The 24,564-nt window shown below is 43.3% G+C and overlaps 1 protein-coding gene across 1 annotated transcript in view; it reads right to left on the reverse strand.

Annotated features, from left to right (window-relative positions):
• Nucleotides 1-1,378: 1,378 nt before the first annotated feature.
• PPM1L (protein phosphatase, Mg2+/Mn2+ dependent 1L) overlaps nucleotides 1,379-24,564 on the reverse strand; it is a 256,788-nt gene continuing 233,602 nt past the window's right edge. Inside the window, exons 3-4 of the mRNA XM_033127250.1 lie at nucleotides 13,788-13,949; nucleotides 1,379-10,685 (exon numbers count right to left, since the gene is read on the reverse strand). Coding sequence (XP_032983141.1) covers nucleotides 10,339-10,685; nucleotides 13,788-13,949 — 509 coding nt within the window. The 3' untranslated portion in view covers nucleotides 1,379-10,338. The remainder of the gene's footprint in view (nucleotides 10,686-13,787; nucleotides 13,950-24,564) is intronic.

The following is a 24,564-nucleotide window of genomic DNA, read 5'->3' on the forward strand; positions in this document are numbered from 1 at the left end:
GAGTATTTGCGTCTCCGTGTTGTAATATACTGTGAATCCCCATGAGGACACAAAAATGTCCCCATGAAATAGCCTTCAAAAGAAGTCTTGCAGCTTCCACCTCAGTCTTTCAGAATACATGCTTCTGGAAGAGGTCCAACTACCCTGAGCCCGATACCCTGAGAGGAAGGCCGAGCTAGCCGTGTGGAACAAGAGAGAGATGCCCGGCCAGCCCTCCACGCTCCTGCCAACCAGCTGAGGCACCAGGCACGTGAGTGAAGAAATTTTGGAGTTGAGTTGAGCCTTCAGACAACTCCAGCCCCAACTGCATCAGCCCCCAGTTGCGAACCTCCTAACTGAACCTCATCGACCCACAAGACCATGAGAAATTCCAAATTTCGCTTTGAGCGACCAAGTTTGGGGGTGGTTTGTTATGCCTAGATAATTAAACGTTCCTCATCAAGGACATTTTCCACAGTCTGTGGCCCTCTGTAATGGATTGAACGTTTGTGTTCCTCCAAAATGCGTATGTTGAAATCTAATGGCCAAGGCGATGATTTTTGGAGGTGGGGCCTTTGAGAGGTAATTAGATCACGAGGGTTAGAGCCCTCACGAATGAGGTTAGTGACCTTATTAGGAGGTCAGAGAGTTGGTCTCTCTTTTTACCACCATGAGGATGCAACAAGTCCACAGTGCACCCCGGAAGAGAGCCCTCGCCAGAACCTGGCTCTGCTTGGCACATGTTATGCTTTGGTCTTCTTATCCTCCGCCATGAATTGTTTCTTTACTTCCTACCTGAACTCCAAGCGCAACAGCTACTCTAACTCAAAAGCATTAAGAAATTATTAAGTTCCAGAACATTAGAATGGAAAATGAGTTCTCACCAAATAAAAACAAACGAAACAGCAACAGTCCCATGTATAAAGTCCAATCATTTTAATGTGTTTATTTTTGCTTTAATCTTCTTGTTAAGGGTGAGTTTTTAGCTGTTCATTTTGTATACAACAGAGAATCAGTGATTGCATGAACACATCAGTCTCTACAAGGCTAAATCTACCCCTAGCACACATCAAAGGGACCTGAATGACACACATGCATCTTGAGTGTCCGTGCACTGCCATGTACTCTGGGTTCTACACCAAATTGACATTTAACTTTGTTTCAAATGTCTCTTAGAGACAAATATAGAATAGTAGGTATAAAATCTCCGAAGAGTAGCAAGAGTAATGAAGTTTTGCCAAGGTACTGTTGTATTTATTATGGATAGTTTTCAGAGACTAACTTAACAGAAAGCCTGATTAATTTCAGTAGTCATTCTAACCTGTGATTTAATTATTAAATATAATTAGCAGATTCCTAAAAGAAAGCATTGTCTAATAAATTATGGATACTGGTATTCTTTTTTTTTTTTTTTTTTTTTTACAAACAAACAGCTCTTATGATTTTTAAAACAGCAAGAAAATGCTGATGCAAAATTTTATGGTGTTGAAATAGGTATAGTAAAAGCTTATACAAAGTTACTTTTTCAAAATTCAGCAGGGAAAGAGATCAGAACTTTTGAGATATACCATTCATGGAAACACTACTCAATTCTGTGGGCTTTTTTTTTTTTCTCGTACTCTCTTCAACCCTCCTTTCTTTCCTTAAAAATTGGGCTCCACCTACGGTTTTAATCTTACCAAATCAGAATTGTCTTGACTTAATCTGAATTTCCTTTTATATGTTCTCATGCTTAAAAACAAAACCACAACAAAAATTTCACTTATGATCATGAGATATTCCCAATCTCTTCTCATTCACTCTCTATTATTCTAATTCAAAAGGAACCTAATGTAATTTGGCAATAACAAATACTACTTGGATAAAGAAGCAGTTGGCATAAAAAGAAAGAGATGTCTCAGGGAAATGACTAAGCAAATAACTTAGAAGGAAGTGATGACTTGTGGTTAAAAATAAAAGTTTGGTATTTAATTTTGCTTTGCCATGAATAAAACAGATGTTGCTATTCTTATATCAAATATAAAACTTAAATTCCATGCCTAGGTTCTGGAATCTCTAAAGTAACTATGGGTACTAAATTTATGATTAAAAAAAATCGAGCATTTAGTCTTCTGTTCATATTTCAAGTTGAGAAATAATTGTATTTCTGAAATATGTTCATTTTCTATATAACAAATTCACTAATTTATGTTCTCAGGAACACTGATGATAAACACTCTCGGTTCTGGGTTCTCTTTTAGGGTGTGAGGTTGTTACACTAATAGCCTCTTGGGAACAAAAATAAAAATAAGCCATGGAAAGATGTTCTCATTGTTCCCTGTTCTCCTTTTCTATAATTCTCTCATTCCTCCAGAAGGATCCTGGAGGGAGCGACACCCTGACTTTGACCATATGTACCTGAGCCCTGGCATAGATGCTGTCCATCTTGGGTGGAGGCTTCCAGTGGTGGCCTGCCACTGGGACTCGCCTCTCCTTGCCCTGGTCCCCATGGCTTCCTGTCTCACCTCCCCACTCCATCCTGGGAAACTCAGGTGACTTAACCTGGAGTAAGTATCTGATGCAGCTCGCTTGGATGTGAGCAAGCTATTCCCAATCTTACCATTGACTCTCTAGTATGTGTAGGAAAGAATTACTCTAATTCTGCCTGTCCTCACAGATCGAAGCCTATTGGAGGAAATCATGAAAGATGCCAATTTTCACCCCATTCAGCCAATACTGAGCGTTAATATCTGTGAAGCCTCCACTGGGCTCGAAGGAGGCAGGGATGGTGCCTGATTGCTCACTACACTCAATTAGCACACTCAGTTAGATACGCGTACACTCAACTAGACTATCTCTGCTTGGCACATGGGGGTGCTCAGAAAAAAAAATTAACAAAAGAAAGAATAAAATATGTAAGCATTATTTACTGATAGTAAAAATATTGGCTTTCTCAATTCAATCTGTTCTAAGGTAAATCAATCTGTTATAAACGCGATGATGCTTCTATTAACAAGAAATACATCTTGTACCTTTGGCACGTAGTTCACATTGGAGTGTCTGGGAATTGTTTCATTAGTATTTTCCAGGCTTGTCAGAATAATCATTCTTCCGAACTCACTAGAATTTCTTCTTTTGTTTTTGTTTTCTTTTTACTGGCTGAGCATGGGAATGCTGAGGCTTTGCAAAATAGATTTCAACTCTGTAATCTGAAATGAAGTTATGTAAGCGCTATAAACCAGAACCATTTGCTTTAGGAATCTAAACTGAAGACAATATTGTCGGTGTTCATGTTCCAATGTGAACGTGTATTTCGGAGAAATTAAAAAGGGCAAACACTGCCGTCTAAACTAGAAACAAAGGTTATGGGTTTTCTCCATTTTTGTATTTATCTTTCCATTTTCTGAATGTATGCCTGAGGTAAAAGGGCAATCAAGATGAAACACATAAAGACTATTTGGTTGTGGTCTTGGAGCCGAAATAGGGGAGTCTTCTTGCTTATGGGCCCATGGTTCCAGTTTTCTCCCCCATAGCAGGCTTCATACCTTTTCCTTACTAAACTAAGCAGTCACTGTCTGTCCTTACAGATAGTGAGACAGATGGGAATTTCAAAATTGCACAAGAGACACCGTTCTCTTAGGTTACAGATGTCTACTACATCATTTCTACAGGATGTTTTTTAAAAATTAGATGAGCAAAATGACCCTTTGCTTTATACGGATTAGAAACTTTCTAATAAGCAAGAACACTAAATTACCCTGTAGCTTGTTTTTTTGTGAAATCGTCTATTTTAAATTGAATACTCACGGGTACTCACGTTGGTATGTGGAAAATTTCCAGTATGTTAAAACTCACTCTTGGTTGTAGCTGTGACTATGTTTATCTTACCTCAGTTTTATTTGGCCACTCTGAAATGGAAGGTCTGTCATTTAGTCTATGGCATTATTTTTTAAAATTTGAAACGGGTATTTCCTCCTCGAAAATGCACGAATTCTTAGGATTCAGGGTAAAACCATGTCTAGAATTTGGAAAGTAAACAGAACCTAGGATGGTAAAGGTAGTTTAGGACAGCTATCTATGAGAGCATATCTATCCATTTTCCTTGGGAATGAATGAAATAGGGACTGTAACTTTAGTAACTTTACAAATAAGTCAATGTTCATTTTCTTATTTCAGTGTGATCTCCTTAATTTCAGAAAGAGCACAAATATCAGAAAGCTTGATTCATAAAGTAATAAAATGTGTCTCCTTTTCTTAATTTAAAATATTTCCTTTTAGAGTATTCTCCTTTGATTTTGTTTTTTATATTTTCTTTAAAAATTTTTCTTTACATTTTGATTTTGACCACACTGGAAATTTATTTTGCATTTTCTTTTAATTAAAAATGTTCCAAACTATTTTTCTTAAATGTGATTCCACCTGTGGAATCCACCTATAGGACTGTGTCATCAGTCCTACAAAAAGGAGCTTTAGAATTCAGTCCTCATTATCATGTAAGCAAAGCGCTAGCCAAAACTGTAAGTGGGAAGCCATGCATTTGGACAGATTAAAAGTGGGAACAACTGCCGTTGACTGATCTGTGCTGCTGCCCACAACCACAATTAAACACAACACGTGCGTGGCAAAAGTCTGAGAACCCAAATTTTAGATAATCTACTGTTTACATTTTTTAAGATCTGGGTATCAAAAGATTTTTTTTCCCCAATCCCTTGACTATGGCTTCTACCTTTGCTTCTGCATGAACACATTTCAAATTATGCATTGTCTAATTAATCTAGAAATATGTTGAGATAATGCCTGATAGCACATTTAACCTCTGAATTTCCTCATGACAAAAGGTGACGAGTGTGGCTGACACACGGTCCATCCCCTACAGATGTAGCCAGCGACCCAGCGAGGCTGTACTTACCCCTTGCCTGCCCCCACCACAATCTGCCACCTGAGCCTTCACAGTAAGCTGCTTTGCTCAGAGCGAGGGACTCTGGGCCCTAGAGGTTTTTGAGATTAATTTAGATTTGGCAAATGTCAGAGCGGATTTTGTGGTTAAATAATGCCAGATTATAGGACATCTAAAATAAATGTAATCACACCTCTAAATATAACCTACATCTTTGCTGCTTGCTTGCTTTTTGGTCAAGTTTTGAATTGTGAAAATGCCTATTGTGAAACAATTGTGAAAATGTTTGTTAAAATGAACAGTTAAGTTACTACACTCTCGCTTCAAAGTCCTTAACTTGGATTTATTAAAGTGATTGCACAAATGATGGTGTGGTTATCGCTAAACACATAAAAACTATCATAATCAACCCTTGGTTAAACAGTTTGCCCCTTAACAATGGTAAAAATAAAAAAACGGACAAAGCATCAACATTATGAAGAATTAGCAAAAATGTACTTATTAGAAAACATGTTTAGAAGCACATATCTAATGGAAGCATTATGGTGTCAACTGTCATCTGCCCTCTGTAACCTGCCACCTAGTCTAAGAGATTTTACTTTCAGTTTTTTACTATTTTGGATAACGTACAGTGGATGGGTGAGTTCCTAAACATTGGATGTAATTTTAAGCTAATGACTTTACCCTAAATTCACTTTGTACCATGTTTTCACCTAGATTTGTCTCATCCATTCTTTGGGGATTATCTCCCAGAGTTTCCCAAACCCACTGTCCAGGTTGAGACTAACGATGATGTAGCTAGAGTCAAGCCTGACATTTTAGACAAGAGCTAACTTGCCAAACTTCACACACAATGTGAAAAGGTGTCACAGCAAGGGACAGGGATTTTAGAACAAATGAGCTTTGATTGATTTCAGATTATTTCATTGAATCTGGGGACAAAAGAGGAAAGAAAAAAACAAATTAAGTGTTAATAGCTTACATTTGTGTTATACAACGGATACATGAATTTTAAAATCTAGTTAAAAATTTTACAATGAATTAAAACCAAATATAACTTTTCCCCCATTTTCTACTATTTTAAATATTTCTTTTACTGTCACATAATGATGAAATGGAAAAACATTTATTTTGCTTCCATCTGGAAGGCCAAGATAAATTCAAAAAAGCAACTGAAAGCTCTTGGAATGAATTTGAGAAACCCTAGTTATAGCAAGCTCTCTTGCTTATTATTCACATAAACTAAGGGAAACAGTGGTTCCCTTGGGCTTCACCTAGGCTAATCGAGCTTCTGCTATCAATGTGAGGCTGCTGATGGTCATATTAAATCATACTATTTCTTAACACGGCTTTCATTAACAGATCAGCTTCTTCGTCGAATGGATTAGGGCTTCTAAATTGCAAATTGTGCTGCTACTACAAAGAGTCATAGTGAATGAGAAAACAGTAATATTTCCACATACCAGACTTTCCCCAAGTGGCTCCTGTGGGACACGTGCTCCTTGGAATGTTACTAGGTGTTACTTAGAAAAGTGTCTGTGGTCCAATTCATCTGCAAAACACCGAGCTAACTGCAGTTAATCTGCGATGTGCTTCTTCTCCCTGGCAGGGCATTTAAATTAGAAGCTTCCATGTACTTATCACACTAACTTTCTAAGACAGTCTGTTTTCCAGAGTCATTTGACCCTGAAACCCTGTATTTGCAGTATCTTTGGAACTTGTGTTCTGTAAAACAGACAGTGGGGAACACTGGGATTCCGTTCCTCCTGCAGTGTGCAGCTAACTAGCTCAAAAGTCTAGATCTCAATGATTTAATCCCGAGGCAGTTACATAGCCCCAGCGTGGTATGTAACAGTCAGGTCAGTGCTGGCTCAGGAATGCTGGTGTGACGAGCTAAGGCAATTTGGGGGAAGATCAGTCTCGTGATGGGTCAAAAGGAGGAAAAATATTTCTGAAATCATTGGAAAATAACACTTTATCCAGAGTATGTATTCCTATACTTTCAAATGTACAATGAAATGTTGCCCTTTTTAAACCTTCTGTTAACACAGTTCCAAGAGAGTTCGATCTGGCAACAACTTAGGGGGGAAAAAACGAGGAAAATCGAGGCAAAGAAAGAAGTGAACACTGACTTTGTGAATCCCTCATGCCTTGCCAGATATCCCAGTGATCCAATTCAATAGTGTATTCAGTTTCCTAGCATTACTTCAGATAGGATCGAGATGGTTATCACCCTCACACAATGCTGTTGGCACAAAATGTTCCTGGGCTGAAATCATTCAAGTTGTATAAAATAAGGCCTGTTTTCAGTTATCCAGATTGCATATGCTCCTTTGCTCTATAAAACTCTCTGTAATACTCTTATTGCGCAGACAAGATTCAAGAAGCCAATACCTTCAATCTAAGGCAGGAATAGAAGGTAACCACTGGTGACCAGTAATGAGTACATATGCGAATCAGAACAGCAACTTCAGAGTTAAGTGCCTTGGGCTAATAGGTCACATGAAATAAATGCAGGTCTTGGGAACTAGCTCTGGAATTTTCTATGTAGGTATTGTTTATTTCTTTGATTAGAGAATTGCAAATACAATGAATTATAAAAACAATGTCCCTGCCTTCCCCCCCACGCAAGCCACAGCCCCTCGGAAGCGTACAGATTGCCAGTGCAGCGGCAGCAACGGAGCGTGCACCAACCAGGCCCTGGGCGTGGCATCTTGCTGGGGACTCAGACACGTGGTGACTCGCTCGTTCCCAGCTTCGTTTCTAAAAGACTGTAAAACCATCCCAAATTTGGCACCATGGGGGCTATTGGCAACGCGAACTCGGGCGAGGCAGTCTGGGCAGCCTCGGGTGACAATTCCAAAGCTTTGGCAGTGCTGTTTAGGGAAGCTTCACATGCAAACTTCTCAAATCAATTTTCCTAATAGCTAGATTCAACTTTCCCTATCGCTAGAAAAAAACGGGAGCAGCCTGCAGACCCCCAACAGCTGCAGGAGGGTCAGGGAGAGAGATCAGGACAGGGGCAGGGAGCAAAGCACTCAGATTTTAGACACAGGTATTCATCAAACTGCTATTTTGCTTAGAACATCTATCTTTAAAAATCTACAAGCCAAAGTGGGAGAAAAAGAGGTAGAAAGGGAAAAGGAAATACACACACTACTTGGCTAAAGTCAGAAAGGAATCAATTCTACACAGCAAAATTTAGAAGATGTCTCGTGAACCTCAGTCAGAGAGAAAGTCATGCATCCCTACCGTCAGCACCGTCTATTACTTTGTAGGGCAAATAAACATTAATGTGCTCATTTAATAGATTTTCTTTTTCATCTTCAGCAAAACATTACTTATTTTCATTTTAGACAAAAACAATGATCATGGAATTTTAAAATGTCTTTTCCTTGTTATTATGAATTTTGGGGTTAAGTTAAAAAGAAAAAAGAAAAATTGACTGTGTACCGTAAAATGCTGAAATCGCTTATTCCTGAACGCCAGTTTGATGGTGGGCTGCGGCAACTCTCGAGTCAGAACGTCCTACATCTCCACGCACACTCAGGCCACCTGGCCTGACTGTCCCATCACTGACCACAGCCAGTAGGCTTCCCACTTTCCCCTCCCAACCCCCCCCCGCCCCGCCAACCTCCAAATACACACATCTAAATGTTCAGTGCCTCTCAACAGGCTAATACTGTAGTCTAAAATGGTGGTAGATATTTTGTACTAGAACATTCTATGGCTAAAAAAAACAAATAACCAAGGTTCTAATTCTAATGTTGGAAATTCTATGTTACAGTTTACAAAAGTAAGCAAATCCTTGGGACATCATTATTAATTCTTATTGCGGTCAAAGAAAGGTTAAGCGCTCCAAGGAACTGAAACAGACTGCAGTCCTTGGTAGCCAGAGGGGAATCTTTTCATCCACCCAAGTTCTCTCCTGGAACCTGCTTCAGGGAAGCTCCAAGCTGAAGAAAGGCAGGGCAGGAGGTGGCTGGTGAATGGGGCTGTTAACAACAAACGCCAACTCAGAAGGAGCATAACCAGGTGGACACCCTGGCATTTCAGACACAGAGGACCAGGAACACGACAAAAATCTTGCTTGGCTGTTTGAGCCACTTCAGTCAGGCAAACAGGATGACCTAGTAGTTTCTGTCAACTAACTTGTAAAATACTGAGATTGAAAACATGACTTTGGTGATAGAAAATGGAGAGCAGCAAGCCTGGCCACCAAATAACTCTGGGCCGCTTAACAATACAGGTCTGAGCTGAAATGCCCAAACAACCTGCTCCATTGCCCCTGAATGGTTTGCCCGAGGAAAGCTACCCAGTGTGGATGGTGATTTGCAACCAAATGTTAAAGGCGGCAGTTTTTCCACTGGGATGTCATGCACATGCCAGCAGTTTGCCACCAAATTCCAAAATGTGGCTGAGAACTCTGTACTCGGCTTCAAACATATGCAGGTCCAGGCTGCTGCTTCTCAGAACACTGCTCAAAAGACACTTGAAAGCTACTGGTAGAGGAGAGGGACACACACACACACACACACACACACACACACGTACACGCACACTGGCAGCTGGAGCTCAGTGCAGGGCGGTAACCTCACCAGCTTTCTCTCTCGCCGCAAACAACACACTTCCCAAGGGACACTGTGACTTGTCAGTCATTATTTTCCTCTATCTACCCTGAAAGATGGAAGGAATTATGATATTGTGATTTGCATTTTTTCACTTCCGCTAATAGGTTTCTGGTAATGAAAGACAAAAAATCGTGTCCGGTACTGACGTTTAACAGCTGCCTATTACCTAAGGGAAGGTGTAAGCGAAAGGTTAAGGTCATGCACGATTAGGATAAACACACACAGACTGGTCAGGTGACACACAAAGTCTATTTAACTAATAGAGGGGAGCGAGAGAAAACGGTTATTTCTGGGGTGCAGGCAGCTCCCATCCTCTGGGCTTCCCTCAGTCTCCAGGAGCAGCCTCGGAATAACAGATGGTTCCGAATCTGTTTCTGGACTGCTGCCAAGGAGAAAACCTGGGCTCAGGAGGACAGAGCATTCTCAGGACAGCTGTGCCCTCAGCAAAGGGCCCTGCCTCACAGGGGACGCCGTGGCCTGTCTCCTGCAGCTCCCGGAGGCCTGTCTTGCTCATTGCTCCAGAGAGAGCACACGAAGTCTGATGCCTGAAGGACCCTGGGAGGGATCCTGAAAAGAGTCTTAAAAGGGAGAATAGATGGCACAGATGCCATTCACTTCATACATGTGAAACTACAACTACATATCTATAGGTTTTGAACACTGGACGGAAGAGTTGGGAAACATGAAGAAACCATTTTCCAGCCTCTCAACTGTCTCGACCAAGAGCACCCTCTGTGCGTCATGACTGGAGACCTACGCCCCGCAGAGAGGGACATCCCACACATTTCACTACCTTAAGAGACCAGTGTGCTGAAAGCCCTGTAGTCTAAGGCAGCTGCCACCCCGAAGGGCTCACTGCTCTTCTGTTTTGCTGCTATTCCTGAACTTCACCACCATCACTGTTATGTTGTCAGGGCAGCCTCTGTAAAATGACTGTAAAACTATGCTCTTAGCCCCAAAGTGAGGTTCATCCAAGCGCTCCTTGATGAATCGAACAGCTTCTTCGTTGCTGAAAGCATCCCAGAGGCCATCGGATGCCAAGATCATGAACTCGGGCTGCAGCTTGTCCAGGTCAAAGGTCAGGATGTCGGGGTCTGGGATGACCACGTTGAGGTTTTTCAGCGGATAATCCCCCAGGGATCGAGACATGGCCAGGATTCCCTGGACCCTCCAGGAGCCATTGAAACTGATGAAACCACCTGGAAAGAGAACGAGCCCATTAGATCAACCAACTGCTATCTCACACAGCTGGTACAGTCTGGGCAGGCGCCCAAAAGGCCGACCTAGTACATGTGACATACTGCATGTGCTCCCGTCACCCTACCCTGGAACTGCCAGGAAGGACCAGCACGTCTGCTGCCTGCTTGGAGGTTTGACACTCTACCAGTAGAGCTCATGCTTGGTATCTTAAACGACTTCAAGAAAATATCAATAAGAATATTGAGGGTAGGAGATATATGTGGATGAGGGCATCGGTTTTAACCTAACAACACCATGACAGCTCAGTGATTGACAGCGGGGAGCACTAGTGTGGGTTTTCAAGGAGAGCGGCAAAAGGGAGCTGAAAGGCAGCGAGATGGGTCCCAGAGACAAGCAGGGGGATCCACCGTTTAGCTTGAGGCTGCCCTTGCGTGGACTATACAGATTTCAAAACAGCACCCCAAATAGGATCAGCATTAGCCAGTGTTTCAAGGCTTGGGGTCTCGGGTTAGACTGCTTGGATTTGAGTCCTGCTTCTATTACTTCTAGCTATGTGTGACTTTGCACGAGCAACCCTACCTCTCTGATCCCCAGTTTCCTTGGCTGCAGAATGGGGACAATAAGAGTACCTATTCCACTGAGTTGTTGTGAGAAATAGAGGAGTTATTCCATATAAATCACCAGCACAGTGTCTGAATATGCACCCAATGGTATCTATTATTCTTTTTCTTTAAAGTCGTTAGAACTTTGTTCATTTACATAGTGCTTGTCAGACAGTTATTAAATATATACTCCATGCAAGGGGACTTGCGGGCTGTAAAGTTATACAAGGTCCAGACCTTTCACTAAAGAAGTGGACGGTCTGGCAGGAAAGAAAAGCCACATGTATAAAAAACTACAAACACAAAGCAGTTTTCTTCCAGGGACAGCCCAGTACCTGCTAAATGCTGCCGACCGATGGAGGAGGATGGGATGGTTTCCTGTTGTGATGAGCAGGTGAGCAGGGAGGAGTGAGTATTAAAGCTGGGCTGTGAAGGACGAGTAGGACTTGTGTGGGAAGGGATATATGAGAACTTGCCAGGAAGTGTGGTCGAATGGCAAGAGCATGGGCTCTGCTCCCACACAGTCCTGCATCTCAATTCTGATCTCTCACTAGCTTTGTGACCTCAGGCACACTGCCTCTTGGAGCATAACATTATGACCTCAAAAGGTGGGGAAAGAGAAAGTGTAAGTCACTAGGCTTGGCTCCCAGTACAGAGCGAGCACATGACGCTGGTATTACTGGTGCTCTTGGAAACGTATCGGCAGTGGAGACAGAAAGACCAACATGTATTTGGCCAGGACTGGTTGCAGTGAATCACCACACAAAGCACGAGAGGGGATAGATGTCCAGAAAGGAAGGCCGAGGTCAGAGAAAATACACATAAAGATAATCAAACCGCTCATGGTCCCTTAAGCCTTGCTATAAAATACCCCCTGGACACAGCAGGTTGGGTTAAGCTCCTCTGAGATGGGTCTGAATATGCTTCTACAAATGGTGGGTTTGGCACAAAAAAAGGAAGGAGGGTAAAATGGGAGTTACGTTTCAGAAGAGAGCGCTGGATGCGAAGATGACATTTCTAGGTGTATCGTATACACACCCTTGCCTGTGCTTACACAAGAGTAGGCTAACTGTATCTTAAGTTCAGGGTCACAGCCAACTCATGGGGAGATGGTATCATCTTCATAAGTAAGGAAGCCAGAGTATTACACTCACAGCTGCCTGCAGTTCATCGGAGCTTGATAGATGCTCCTGAAACATTGTTTGGTCCATCCCATTGACAGAAAACGCGACCAAAGCTTTCATTTAAATTATTCTGCATCTCAAGCAGTCACTGAAGCAGGACAGTATAATAAAATTCAACACTTTTGGACTCGACAGTACAGCTTCCTACTGTGCAAACTCAAACGTTGATTAGGTTCTGAGCAGAAGCTGCCCTGTAGAGACTGAGAGTCTCCCTGCAGATTGCCCGCAGGCAGCAGGGGCCATCCTGATCAGAGACCCAGGGCATATGAGCCCCCTCCGGAAGCGGGACCTGCTGCCTGGCAGATCGTACAGGGCCTACATGCTGCAGTTGTCAGTCTGGAGAGGGAAGGGAAGGGCTCCTCACTTCCACAGATACAAAAGAATCTCCCCAAAATCAAATTATAAAAATGCAACCATTGATTGATAATCTTCCTACAATTCTTTGCTCCAGTGATACCTCAGTGGGGTCTTCACAGACCACCCGTAACACTCCCCATTCCCTCACTCGCTTTCTGTCTCTCCATAGCAGCTATCACCTTGCAATATACTCGATTTTTTACTTATTTATTTGTTAATGTCTGTCTGTCTACTACATTCGCCACCCCCATTCCAATTCTAGAATGTAAGTTTATATTCTCAGTCCTCAGTTGTTAAAAAATATGAAACACAAAGGGATTCTCCACCACCACACCCCCCCAAATATTTACTTATACCAGGCATTGAAGTAGGTGCTCGGAGTCTAGAAATGAGCAGACCAAGTTCCTGCCTCAAAGAGCTCACAGTTGGGAAGGCAAGACAGGTAAGAGAGCCAGGGAAGTGCATACATTGTGACAGGTGACACCAGAGGTCCACGTAGGACGCTGGGGAAAGATGGAAGGGGCACTTAAGCCAGACTGGGGAGCCTGAGGCACAGCGAGACAGGAAAGGCTTCCAAGTGGACACCTCAGACTGCGTCTTATAGGACAACTGTTACCCACTAGACAGTGGGGCAGCACTTGCAAAGGCACAGAGGTATCAGAAACATGGGTGGGGAGAAGCGGGGTATGGCCAGCAGGGGCCCAAAGATCTCATTAGCTTGAAACTAGTAAAGGCCTTTTGGGGCCTTTTTGGAATCCTTGGCCATGAAGAAGGGCCAATTCAGTGGCCGTTTATTTGATAGGAAATGTTACAAAGTCCAGCCTCAGCTCCCTCAGAGGCAGCCTCCGTGCTGATCTATTAGTGACAGTAACTGGACATCGTGCTGCCAGGGGCTGAGCAAGCCCCGTCATCCACCAAAGAAGGCGGCAGACAAGGCTCGGGGCGCTCACAAGCTCACCAGCTCTCTTTATCCTCTTTCTTTCCTTCAGTTGATAAGGCTTGTGATCATGAGACAAAGGAATGGCGTTCCCGTCCTTGTCACACAGGACCCCACGTGAGTCACCCACGTTGGCCACGGTGAGGTCTTTGTCTGACAGTAGAGCAATCAGACACGTGGTACCTGGAACACAGAAGAGAGAGGCAATGGATTCTTCAGTCATTAAAACCGCTCCTGCTGGGTGAGCATTTGACTTCAGCCACGCCAGGAATGATGGCTGCTCACGTCAACAGCACTGATCAGATCTGACAGTCAATTTTCTTAACCTTGTTAGAGCGTCACTGAACCAGGCTAGGATAACATTATCATTTTCCCAAATAATTTTTGTCTCTGCTACTCTTAATTTAAACACATATCACATTTAAAAGGATTAGGAGGGAATCAAAATAAGTTTGAAGCTCAAACAATTGATACATATTTTCTGCTTCTTGTTGGTGCCGAGTTTCTGTGAAGTCTCAGTTGAAAGTGGGGAGGAGGGGGGAAAGGTGGGCTCCTCAGCGGGAGGGCCTGGAACAGCCAGGAAATGACAGATGTCAGCAGCCAGATCCTATGGAGCCATCGGGAGCCGGCTAGAGCCATGAGGGAGCCACCTGTACAAACTTTCCTACACAGTCTGATAGCAAAGACTGGAGGTCAGAAACAGCTCCGCTGCAGGGTGTGACGGGGGCAGGCTATAAAGACAGAAGCAGAAAAACCTACTGCCATGACAGAAACGAGGCCTCGGAAGACAGGCGGTGGTCAGAGGCAGACGGGAAGTGACACTGCAGACTTGCTTGCCCGGAGCCCACAAAAGACACAAAAGGACAAGTCCTCAAACTCTTCTTGGCAGGAGAATGGATAAAAGCAGATAGAGTTGGACAGTCTGGTCTGGTTGGAGGCTGCCCTCATTACCTGCCTGGCGCCCTCTGTCCAGCTCCTCTTCTTTCTCCTCCCTCCCTCTGACAGTGTCACCAAGTATTAGGGTTTCCAGGCAGGAATTCCCACCCGTTCTCAGGAATCTTTTTCGCTTTCCCGTTCCCAAATCCCGAGACATAAACTGTTTTCTGTTCTCCACGATGAATCATTTCCACAAAGTGACGGCCGATACTACCAACCACCTGGGTTCAAGGAGCCGATGTTCCCGATTTCCTGACCAACTTTCGTGCATTTCGGTCTTCAACCATCTCACTGTCCTCAAGCATCTGATTGGGTTAGCTTGTGGAACCCAGTCAGAGCATAAATTCTCCTACCAGGCATGTTCTTAGAGTTTGAAAGGTGAGATGGAAACATTGTTACTGAATGGTACACGGCTTGGGGGCATCACGTCTGTCCGTATAACTCCTGGAGCTGCGTCTCTCAGGCCCTCTTCCCTCTCACTCTGCACACTTTGAGAAAGTGTGTTCTGACCTTCGCTTCCACTGCCATCGAAGTCTGTACTGCTAGCCTGCTGACACTCCCGAAGTCTGTATCAACTGCTAGTATACGTTGCCATTTTCCTGGACCACAGAGGATCCAGGGAAAGGCTGTGGGGTCTCCACGCGAGGGCAGCAGAGGGATCCACCTGAATGAGCTATGGGCCCCTCCTGGCTCCCTGGCAGCCATAGCTGCTCTCCACCCATCGTTAGCTGCATTACGCTACCATGCAGGATTTTTTTTTTTTTTAAAGAGGGGAGAGGTCATTCTTATAGCTGGAAAAAAATTGAAATTTAATCATATATGTTAATAAGAACCAGTGAAGGGTTTTAAGAAGGATAGTGACACAAGATTTGTGTTTTAAAGATCGTTTCAATGGCATCGTAGAAGATAAACTGGAAGCAGGGAGAACAGGTGGAGTTAATGAGGATCCGAATTAACGTAGGAAAACACAGGGATAGACGGTAGAGGACAAGCTATTTAAAACCAGAACGGATAGGTCATAGAGAATGAAGGAAAGATCTAGGGTAATGTCCTGGGGTCCAGATGGGGGAACTGGGTGCTCCATGAACAAGGGCTTAGGGGCCGTCTGCTTGGGGCTTCTGGGAGGGGCTTTCTCTCTCACTAAGAGACATGATGCAGAAACTGCCGTGCTTCTTTGGCCAGGTGTTGGCTCATGAGTTTCCCAGAACTGTGGCACCTGGAATCTTATAATTATGAGGGAATTGCCTCAGGGTCAAGGTACTGTGCCCAGGAGGAGGCAGAGGGGTGAAGAGTCTGAATTCCTGAGACATCGCGGAACTGCTGAACCAGCTTGGACCAGCCCTCTTCTTGTTCTGAGACATTAAAGGCCTTTACTGCTTAAGGCTTCTTGGGCTGGACTTTTTGTTCCTTGTAGGCTGCTGATTCAGGGGCTTATCGTCCAATAAGGGGCTCGTTGAGGAGAGATTTAAAGTGTGGCAGTTCTGCTTTACTCACACTTTGGATATACTTGAGATTTGAGGCCTGCCAATTCCTTTGTCAAGAACACAATCCCATGTTTCTATAGGTAAATAAGATCTACCTCAGGATTTGGATTCCAGGACTGTACTGCTTTAAGAAAGTGGGACTAAGTTAACAACAGAATTGTAGACCTGACCCAAACGGTGAGCCCCAGATGATGGAATTAGAGTTGCAGGTATGTCACCATTTTCTTCTAGAGAAACCTGCCTGCATCCTAGCTGGAGGCCCAGGCATGTTATAAAGCAAACCAGAGTGCTTTCCTGTAAGCAATTTATTGTTTGGGCTCTGCAGTCTGAGCTTGGGATTGGAAGAGACTGTTTAGAATCTAATTTTACTTCACAGAACAAACTATCTTGTTGCTGAGAAACTCCAGGAAAACACTGCGCCCATGAGAAAATGGACACAAACACTTTTTCTTTTGCATGAATCAGGGAAAAAACACCCCCAAGATTCTGCCTTCTAGTTTTGAGATAAAAGATTTACTCCACCATAGTACTATTTATCAAAAATACCAGGGTCTAACAACATTACGTAATTCTGAACCTCAGGATATTTCTATATGAACAATTGAACTGAGATGGGAACTTCATTGCAAATCTGGAAGATATCTTGGAAATCTATTTAACCTAATAACCTCATGTCACAGACCCCACCCCCCAAAAAAAAGTTTAAAAATTGAATTCACACAGACTAGATTTCAATGTCCTCGATGAGTGAGCTCTGGCACTTAACGTTTAAGCCTCAGGAAATGGCGCCCACAATCCGCTCAGGTGTTCAAGCTCGGAGGCATCCTTGGTTTTCCTATTTTCCTCACTCCTGATATTCAATCCATCATTAAATTCTGTCACTCTGACCTCTAAATTACAGCTTAAACCCTTCCAGTTCTTTTGTTCTCATTGTGTTGACTCGAGTCCAAGCCACCGTCATGTCAGCCAGCAGGCACCTTCAGCAGTCCGGGTGAGAAACAACGGTGGCCAAATCCTATGTGGTCTGGTCCCCATCTAAACTGCCCAAAGTCGTGTCACATTACTCTCTCTTGCTCAGGGTCTCCCTTCTGTTGCCCCAATATGCCAAGCCTTTCATCGTCTGTGGGCCTCTGTCCTTGCTGTTCTCTCTGCCTGGTACATTTCCCTGTCCTTGACATTGCCTGACGAATGCATATGGTGATGTCTTAGTTCGTGTGACATCTTGTGACATCTTCAGACAGGCCTCTCTGACTAAGGGATCTTATCTCCTCTTTATTGCTTTTATTGCCCTCCAGACACACAATTATGTAAAGATCCTGTTTGTTTATGTAAACAGTGTATTTAATGTCAATCTTCCCAAGGATAGGGATGTTATCTACTTGTTTCCCCGACTATCATGCTGATGTCTAGAACATCGCAGGCATTCAATATCTGCTAATTAAATGAATTAATAGGTGAAGGAATAAATAGTCACACACTGTGTCTTTGGTCCTGATCTGACACTGCACTAAGCTCCAGCTGGTTTGCTCTGAGCACGTCAACCCAGTTCAGTACCACACTATACACCCCTTTCCAGGTATTACCACAGTGGGGAGAGACTCAACCACAGCAAAAAACATTTCACATACTGATGAAAACATGACGGCCCTCCTGTAATCTGTATGACACATGCTCACAGGCACACGGCCAGTAAGGGGAGAGGACTTTCAGCCTAGGCCTGTTCAGAGGTTTTTCCTCTAGTCCAGGCTCCTGGTCCAATGCAAATGAAACCCGCGTGGGCAGGGCTCCTACCCTCACCATAGCTTCCAAAGCTGGTGCTTCTGGTGAAGCCACAAAGGTGCATCACGGTGGTCATTACATGGGCAATCTGTGTCTGCTTTGGACCTCAATTTGTACTTCAGCAAAACAGGCACATTTGTGTGTTGTCCTATTAATTCTTGTTTTCCTTAGGGAACACACACAGATGCAAACTATTCATCAGTCTGTTCTTCTAAACTAGCATTCTCTCCTCTGATTTAATTTCTGGGAGGCAGACAGACTAACGGTCCACAAGTTAATCTATTCTGGACTTATCCAAATAATCTGGTTGGAAAATATTAGACCTTTAAATCATTTGAGGAGTTGAGCTTGAGAAAAATGTAAATTTTAATGAAGGTTCAGTAACTTAGGGTATCTCAGGCACCTTTTGAAATCCTAGTTATAAATACTTTAAAAACTCAGCTTAATTAATAACAAAGTATTAATAACAATTTGTTCAGTACTATAAATGCCACTAGTGGCTTGCATACACACTTGCGGTTGATTTCCTAACACCTTAGTGTAGGGGAGGGGCAGGCATTATTCTTCCCTTTGAGCAGATGAGGAAAAACTGGACTCAGAGACTTCAAGTGTATTAACCACGGCTACATCACTCACTGCATATGTATTGAATGACTAAAAGACTAAAACACCTGGGAATCCAGAATCATTATTCCCGTAAGAATAACAATGATAGACCTTACTGCTTAAGCATTTTATTATAATGCTTAATAAACATTTTATTTACTTTATATAACTTAATCTGTACTACCCTATGAAATAGGTCTAGCCCCATTTTACAGATTGGGAAACTAGGTCTCAGAAAGGATAACAACCTGCCCAGGTCACAGTGCTGGCCTGTCTGACTCCACTAGGCCACACCTTTAATAACCAGCACTTCTTTCCACTCTAAGCTGTTTTTCCTGTTCCCCCAGGAGGAATGATTTCTTTGACTAGTGTTTACATTTCTATGTTTTGAATTGTTCCCAACCACTCAATTCCTTTTGCAGTACACATTGGTGCATATCACAGAAAAGTCCGTAAGTCAGGAAAAAATTTGACCCCTGTGACATGAATTTCTTTAATGCAATTGTGACTCTTAAAGCTGGTACATTTAAACTTCTCAATAATTAACTTAAAGCTGGTACATTTAAACTCCTCAATAATGATCAATCAGAAGGCATCTGAACCTCTCTGAACTCAAAAACAAGCTCTTCAGATAAATTGACCTGCAGGTCCTTTTCAGTTTGAATATTTGACTGGTCTTGAATTAGAATTGTAAACTCCAGTGCCTTCAGGGAAGTAGGGCAGGCATAAGAAAACTCTCGTGGCCCTCTTAGAGTAGCTACACCCTCCTCCCCCTACTTCTAATGGAAACATGGGTTCTGGAAATATTTTTCTGCTCTAAGAAAGTTCCAGCAGACATCAGGTTTTAGCGTTGGGTCCACAGGAAGCAGTGGTGGGACTTGCGGCAAACTAGGGACCACATACTGAGGACAGCACTTCCTCAGCAATGGCGACGGTTGCCACGTGGGAATGGAGGCCCATTGTGAAGAGCTAGTTCTTCAGCTATTTCAAGGGAAGCCATTTTTATGTGAACTCTCCTGATTTTTAAATGTTGGCAACTTTTATTTTAGAAAGTAGTGCTGGCCAAACAAAGGTCAACAGTCAGTCCAATAACTCTTTACCCATTAGATTACCAGCCTCTTCCTTAGGGCCAGGGGGACGCCTTATTCATCGCTCTGTTCTTTTTCCTTTTCTTTTTTAACTGATTTTATTACAAAGTGATTTTTATAACTCATTGCTGTATTCTTACGATAGTGTTTTGTACATGGTACAGACTCCTAATGCAGGGGTGGATGCTATAGATTGAGGAGGTGGTGCTTTTAATTTACCAGTTGTACTAATTGTAGTATTTGTACAATTAAAACCTTTGTTTTATGTTAATATATATACTCGAACCATATAAATATACACTCTTATTTAAAAAAATATTAACAGGATTATCTTGGTGATAGGATTTTAGACTACTTTATTTTCTTCTTTTTACCTTTCTGTATTAAAATGTATTTACTATGTTATTTAAAACCACAATTTATTCACAGCACTTTAGGAGTATATTCACTCTATAAAGCAGAGCATACAAAATAGAAAACAGAAGAAACAGAACTGACAATCTTGCTACAGAGTGCAGAGTGGTACAGGTAGAAAAAGGCCCAGAGGACTCGCAGTGACCGTGATGGCAGCAGCACCGCTGACAGACAGTTCAAGCTCAGCTTTGACCGCCAGTGACGACCCACCAATGGCGTGGTGACAGACAGGTGAGCCACAGCTGCCTTTCGCTCCCCCTGCGCAGCCGCCCCTCGTCTCAGAGCAGTGCCATCCACTCAGAGCAGAATGCCCTGACCTGGGTACCAACCAAAACACACTACCTTCTGTCCCTCGCACTCTCGGCCCCTCTTTCCGTATGCACGCAGATACGATGTAAAAATTGGAGTCATGAGAATGCTTATTTTCTGATAGTTCACCTTACTGCAACATTTCCTTATGTGAGTGACACTACAGTTTCACTTTTTCATAGGGTGCGGGTAGGAAGCTGGGCAAAGTGGACACAGCGGGGTGGAACTGTCATGCCTGAGGAGCCTGGCTTCCTAATGCACGGGGACTCTGGACAATGCCACAGGGCTCAGCTCACAGTGACTCTCGTCTGTGGCACACAGTCTTTTGTGAGAGAATAAGGCAAACCGCCACTTTTTTCTTTAGGAATGAGAGGAAGAAATCAGGGGTGGAGTGTAGAAGGGGTGACAGAAAGTAGGAAAAAGAAAGTGGAGAAGGGGACACACAAAGACGTGAAGGGTAGGGGGAAGAGAGTAATAGAGAGAGTGAGAGAGAGAGACGGAGAGAGAAAGGGAGAATGGATTTCAGTGAAGGTGTTACAACAGCCTAAAGGTCGTTCATTATACACAGCATAGGACAATCGACACATTTATAGGAAGAGGAGAAATAGGTTTATCTTGTAAAAGGTTTAACAATGAGTATTAGCTCTGTAACACAATTTTAGGGCCTAGAGGACATCAGGTAACCGACAGGAATGACGTTGGTGGGCAACCCATTGGAAAAAGAGTGGGTGGAGCCAGTCGTTAACAGACCTATCACGGGAAAGGTAAGATCACGGACAGGAGGGGATTCCGCCACAGCTCCCCACAGCTGACACTGCGATGAGCCATGAAGCAGCGCGCCAGGCAGCTCAGAGAGAAGGCTTCCCGGCCCCCACCCCGTCTGCATCAGCGTTAAGCCTGCCAAAGTTTGACCTGCTTCGAGTTTGTTCACCAGTCTTTCTTGTAATAATTAATGCCATGGCAGCGATACACCTGTCAGGGACAATCCCTTGTCTGGAAAACTAAAGAGTGAGCTCTCATCTTTCCTTCTTTATTCTTTTTTTTCCCAGCTATTGCCTGAGTCATGGCACCCCTGCTCTAAATTCTCTGGGAGGCAGACCCTCTTTAGGGTTAAATTAATGTGTATGGCTGTGCTGAGAGAATTACCTGATACATTAGTCTAACTGTGGGAGGCCACTGAATTAATACTAATTAACAATTCATACCATAAATCAATAGCACCACTGTAATCAGTCTTGTGGTAATGAGTTTGAAAGTTATTTTATGCTATGAAAGCCTTGAATGCAAAGTGATTGGAAAGAGATCTATGTGTACAGAGACACATTCCAGGCCAAATTCCGAGAGTTACCATATACTGACCATTCACTATATGTTAGGCTCCATGCTCAGTCCTTGGCACATGTCATTTCTTTAATCCCCAAAACCTAGGTACTATTATCCCCATTTTACAAATGATAAAACTGGGATTCAGGGGTTAGTCCAAGGTCACACGGCTGCTGAGACGCAGAACTCACCCAGTATGTTGCCCGAGTGTCGCTTTCAACCTTGAGGCAGGCTGTTGCTAGCCCCTATTTAATGTTTTTGTGCAAACCAGGAAAAGCTATCTCTTCCTTAAGACACTTTACTACCATCTCCATAAATGGCCATGATCCATATCCAAATTGACAACGGTCACAGTATGAATGGTGCTTCCTAGAGCTGGACAGCCAACCTGCACAACGCAAAGGGCAACCCTGCTTCTAGGCCATATCCTGCTCCCACCCACCCCAAGAAGAAAGCTACCATGGGAGCGGTCACTCAGTGAGGAATTTCAGCACAACAGCCCAGTACAGGGTTTCTCCTTCACGCAGGGACTGGTGGCAGCATAAAGCCCGACCTGGAAGACGGGGACATTGGCAGGAACACATCTGAGCGCTACTGAGAACGCACTAAGGCCTTTTGCATCAAGACCTGCAGTACCCGGATGCTAAACTCTCTGTGGGCTTCCACGTGGAGGAAGCAGAGATGGGACACATCCATATATGCAGGAAAGCTTGTGTGAGCCACCAGACGGAGCAGGGACAGAAACCCCCAACCCCCACCCAAACGGCTCCTTTTCTGGCCTCAACGTCCTCTCATCACATTCTGGAAGGTAGAGTGGCAAGAATAACATTTTGTGAGAAAAAAGTCTATTATAAATTAGAATTGTCACTTATTCCATGAGATTTTTGCATAGGCAAAATGATCAATCATTGAGTTTGACACTGGCTAAATGTGAGGCAGTCAACTCGATGTCAAATTCTATTTATTTTAAACCCTAGTGCTATGTAGTTTAATTCTAGATTTAGGTATGCTTGAGTTCTTCCTTGGCAAACATATATAATTAATAAAATAACTAGAAGAAATTAGAAACAGTGCACGAGTGCCAGAAAGGTCTTTCCTACAAATGAGGTGTGCCACCCTAACTACGAAAAGCAATCTATTTAATGGGATGTGTGTGGGGGGGGCAGCACTCATAATTCAAGGTTTTAGAATCTAACGGAACATTCATTTAATTTTCACACTTCACCAGAGTTAAACTATAGATGTGTCATCAGACGCTGTTGAACACCATTTGAAATTGAAATATTCTTCAACTTCACATTTCAACTGTTATAATAATAATGTTTATTTCACACTTGAGTGTAGCCTGTGGGTACACTTCCTTTTCAGTTCAATATGAACATGTTAAAGAGAGTCACTTCCTATTAAACTGGTCACATGCACTGGGGAGGCTTAGCAAACAGCAGCGGGTCCTCTTGTTACAAGAGGCTCCAGCGATGCTCTCTGGGCACAGCGTGGTGACAGTCAGGTGAGTCTCAGCCGCCTGACTGAGGTGCAAGGAAGCAGACCAGCCTTTGTGGTACTCATTAACATACTTCTCACATCTACTGCTGACATTTAGTTCGGATGAGAGCACGCTATTGAAATTAATTTATAATTACATAATCACATCCTGGACTCTGATATCTTGTCACAGTAAATAAAATTAATTTCATGGTTCTTTGATTCTTTCTAGATAGGCCAGAGAAACACTGGCTCTATTTTTTTCATGTCTTCATGTTATTTGATGATTCTTCAGTGAGATACCTCACGTTTCTTCAGGTTCCCAGCAAATTATAAGCACTGTTTCTGCTCCTTTGAGAATCTATGCGAGTGGGGTATAACAGGAACTTGTGAAAGTGAGCTTTCTTAAAAGTGGTGTTCACTTTTTAATGAAAGGCAGAGAGGAGACAGGAAGAGAGAGGAGAAAGCTGGAAATGAGAGGTGCAGCCTGATTCATCTGGTGTGTAACAGAGAATGACACTTTCTTTGACTTTTTTCGCTTAGCATAGAATCAACCCTCAGTCCTATGGTTTTACTTGAAAACAAACCTGGCCTTATAGGTTGTTAAGTTATCTTTATTTAAATTACCACACAGCTATAAATCTATTACCTACATATGTGTTGGAGGGTGACATTTGGAGACGGTAATAAGTTCCTGTCCCGCTGCAGGTACGCAACCCTCCTTCATTCAGTCTGAGGCACTCACTGTCCCAGCGAAGATCAGGATTGCTATGGCTCAAGTGCAAAGAGAAACAAATAGTCATGTTGAGCTTTTGAAATTCCTGGTGACTATGGAAACTCATGGAGAGACAATATTCTCAAAAGAAAAATTTTCTTTCGCCCAGGTTCTGGTCTAAACCACAGACATAAGAAGATGGAGCAAGTAGCGCGTCTTCCTGCCCAGGAGTCCTCTCTTCCTGCTCCCCCTGACCACTAAGGCTGGCCTGGCAGGAGGGCGGCGGTGGTGCTGGTGGTGGGACAAGAGATGGAGGGGAGAGAAAGAGGAACACGAGAGAGTCTTTGATGCGTGCATCTCCAAGAATTATGTGGAGCTCCAAGCACAGTAAGTAGCCTGGACTTCACTTTCCAGGGCACAACCCAAAAAAATCACAAACTTCTGCCCCAGAATGGAGAGGCAGTGGTTGAATAAGAAGCTCTTTTAGACAGCCTAGTGTGGACCAGAGAACAGCGGAGAACTGCTGGGCTTCTCCCGAGGGAGGAATGGCAACTCTCAGGAGCTTCTAAGCTGGGATGAGTGGACCTTCCAACCACAGGTCTTCCCACCCAGGTCATCTCAGCAGATGCCAGCACAGCAACAATATCGTGATCCTTAGATCA

This window comes from Rhinolophus ferrumequinum, chromosome 2, assembly GCF_004115265.2.
Source record: "Rhinolophus ferrumequinum isolate MPI-CBG mRhiFer1 chromosome 2, mRhiFer1_v1.p, whole genome shotgun sequence".
Taxonomy (NCBI): Eukaryota; Metazoa; Chordata; class Mammalia; order Chiroptera; family Rhinolophidae; genus Rhinolophus; species Rhinolophus ferrumequinum.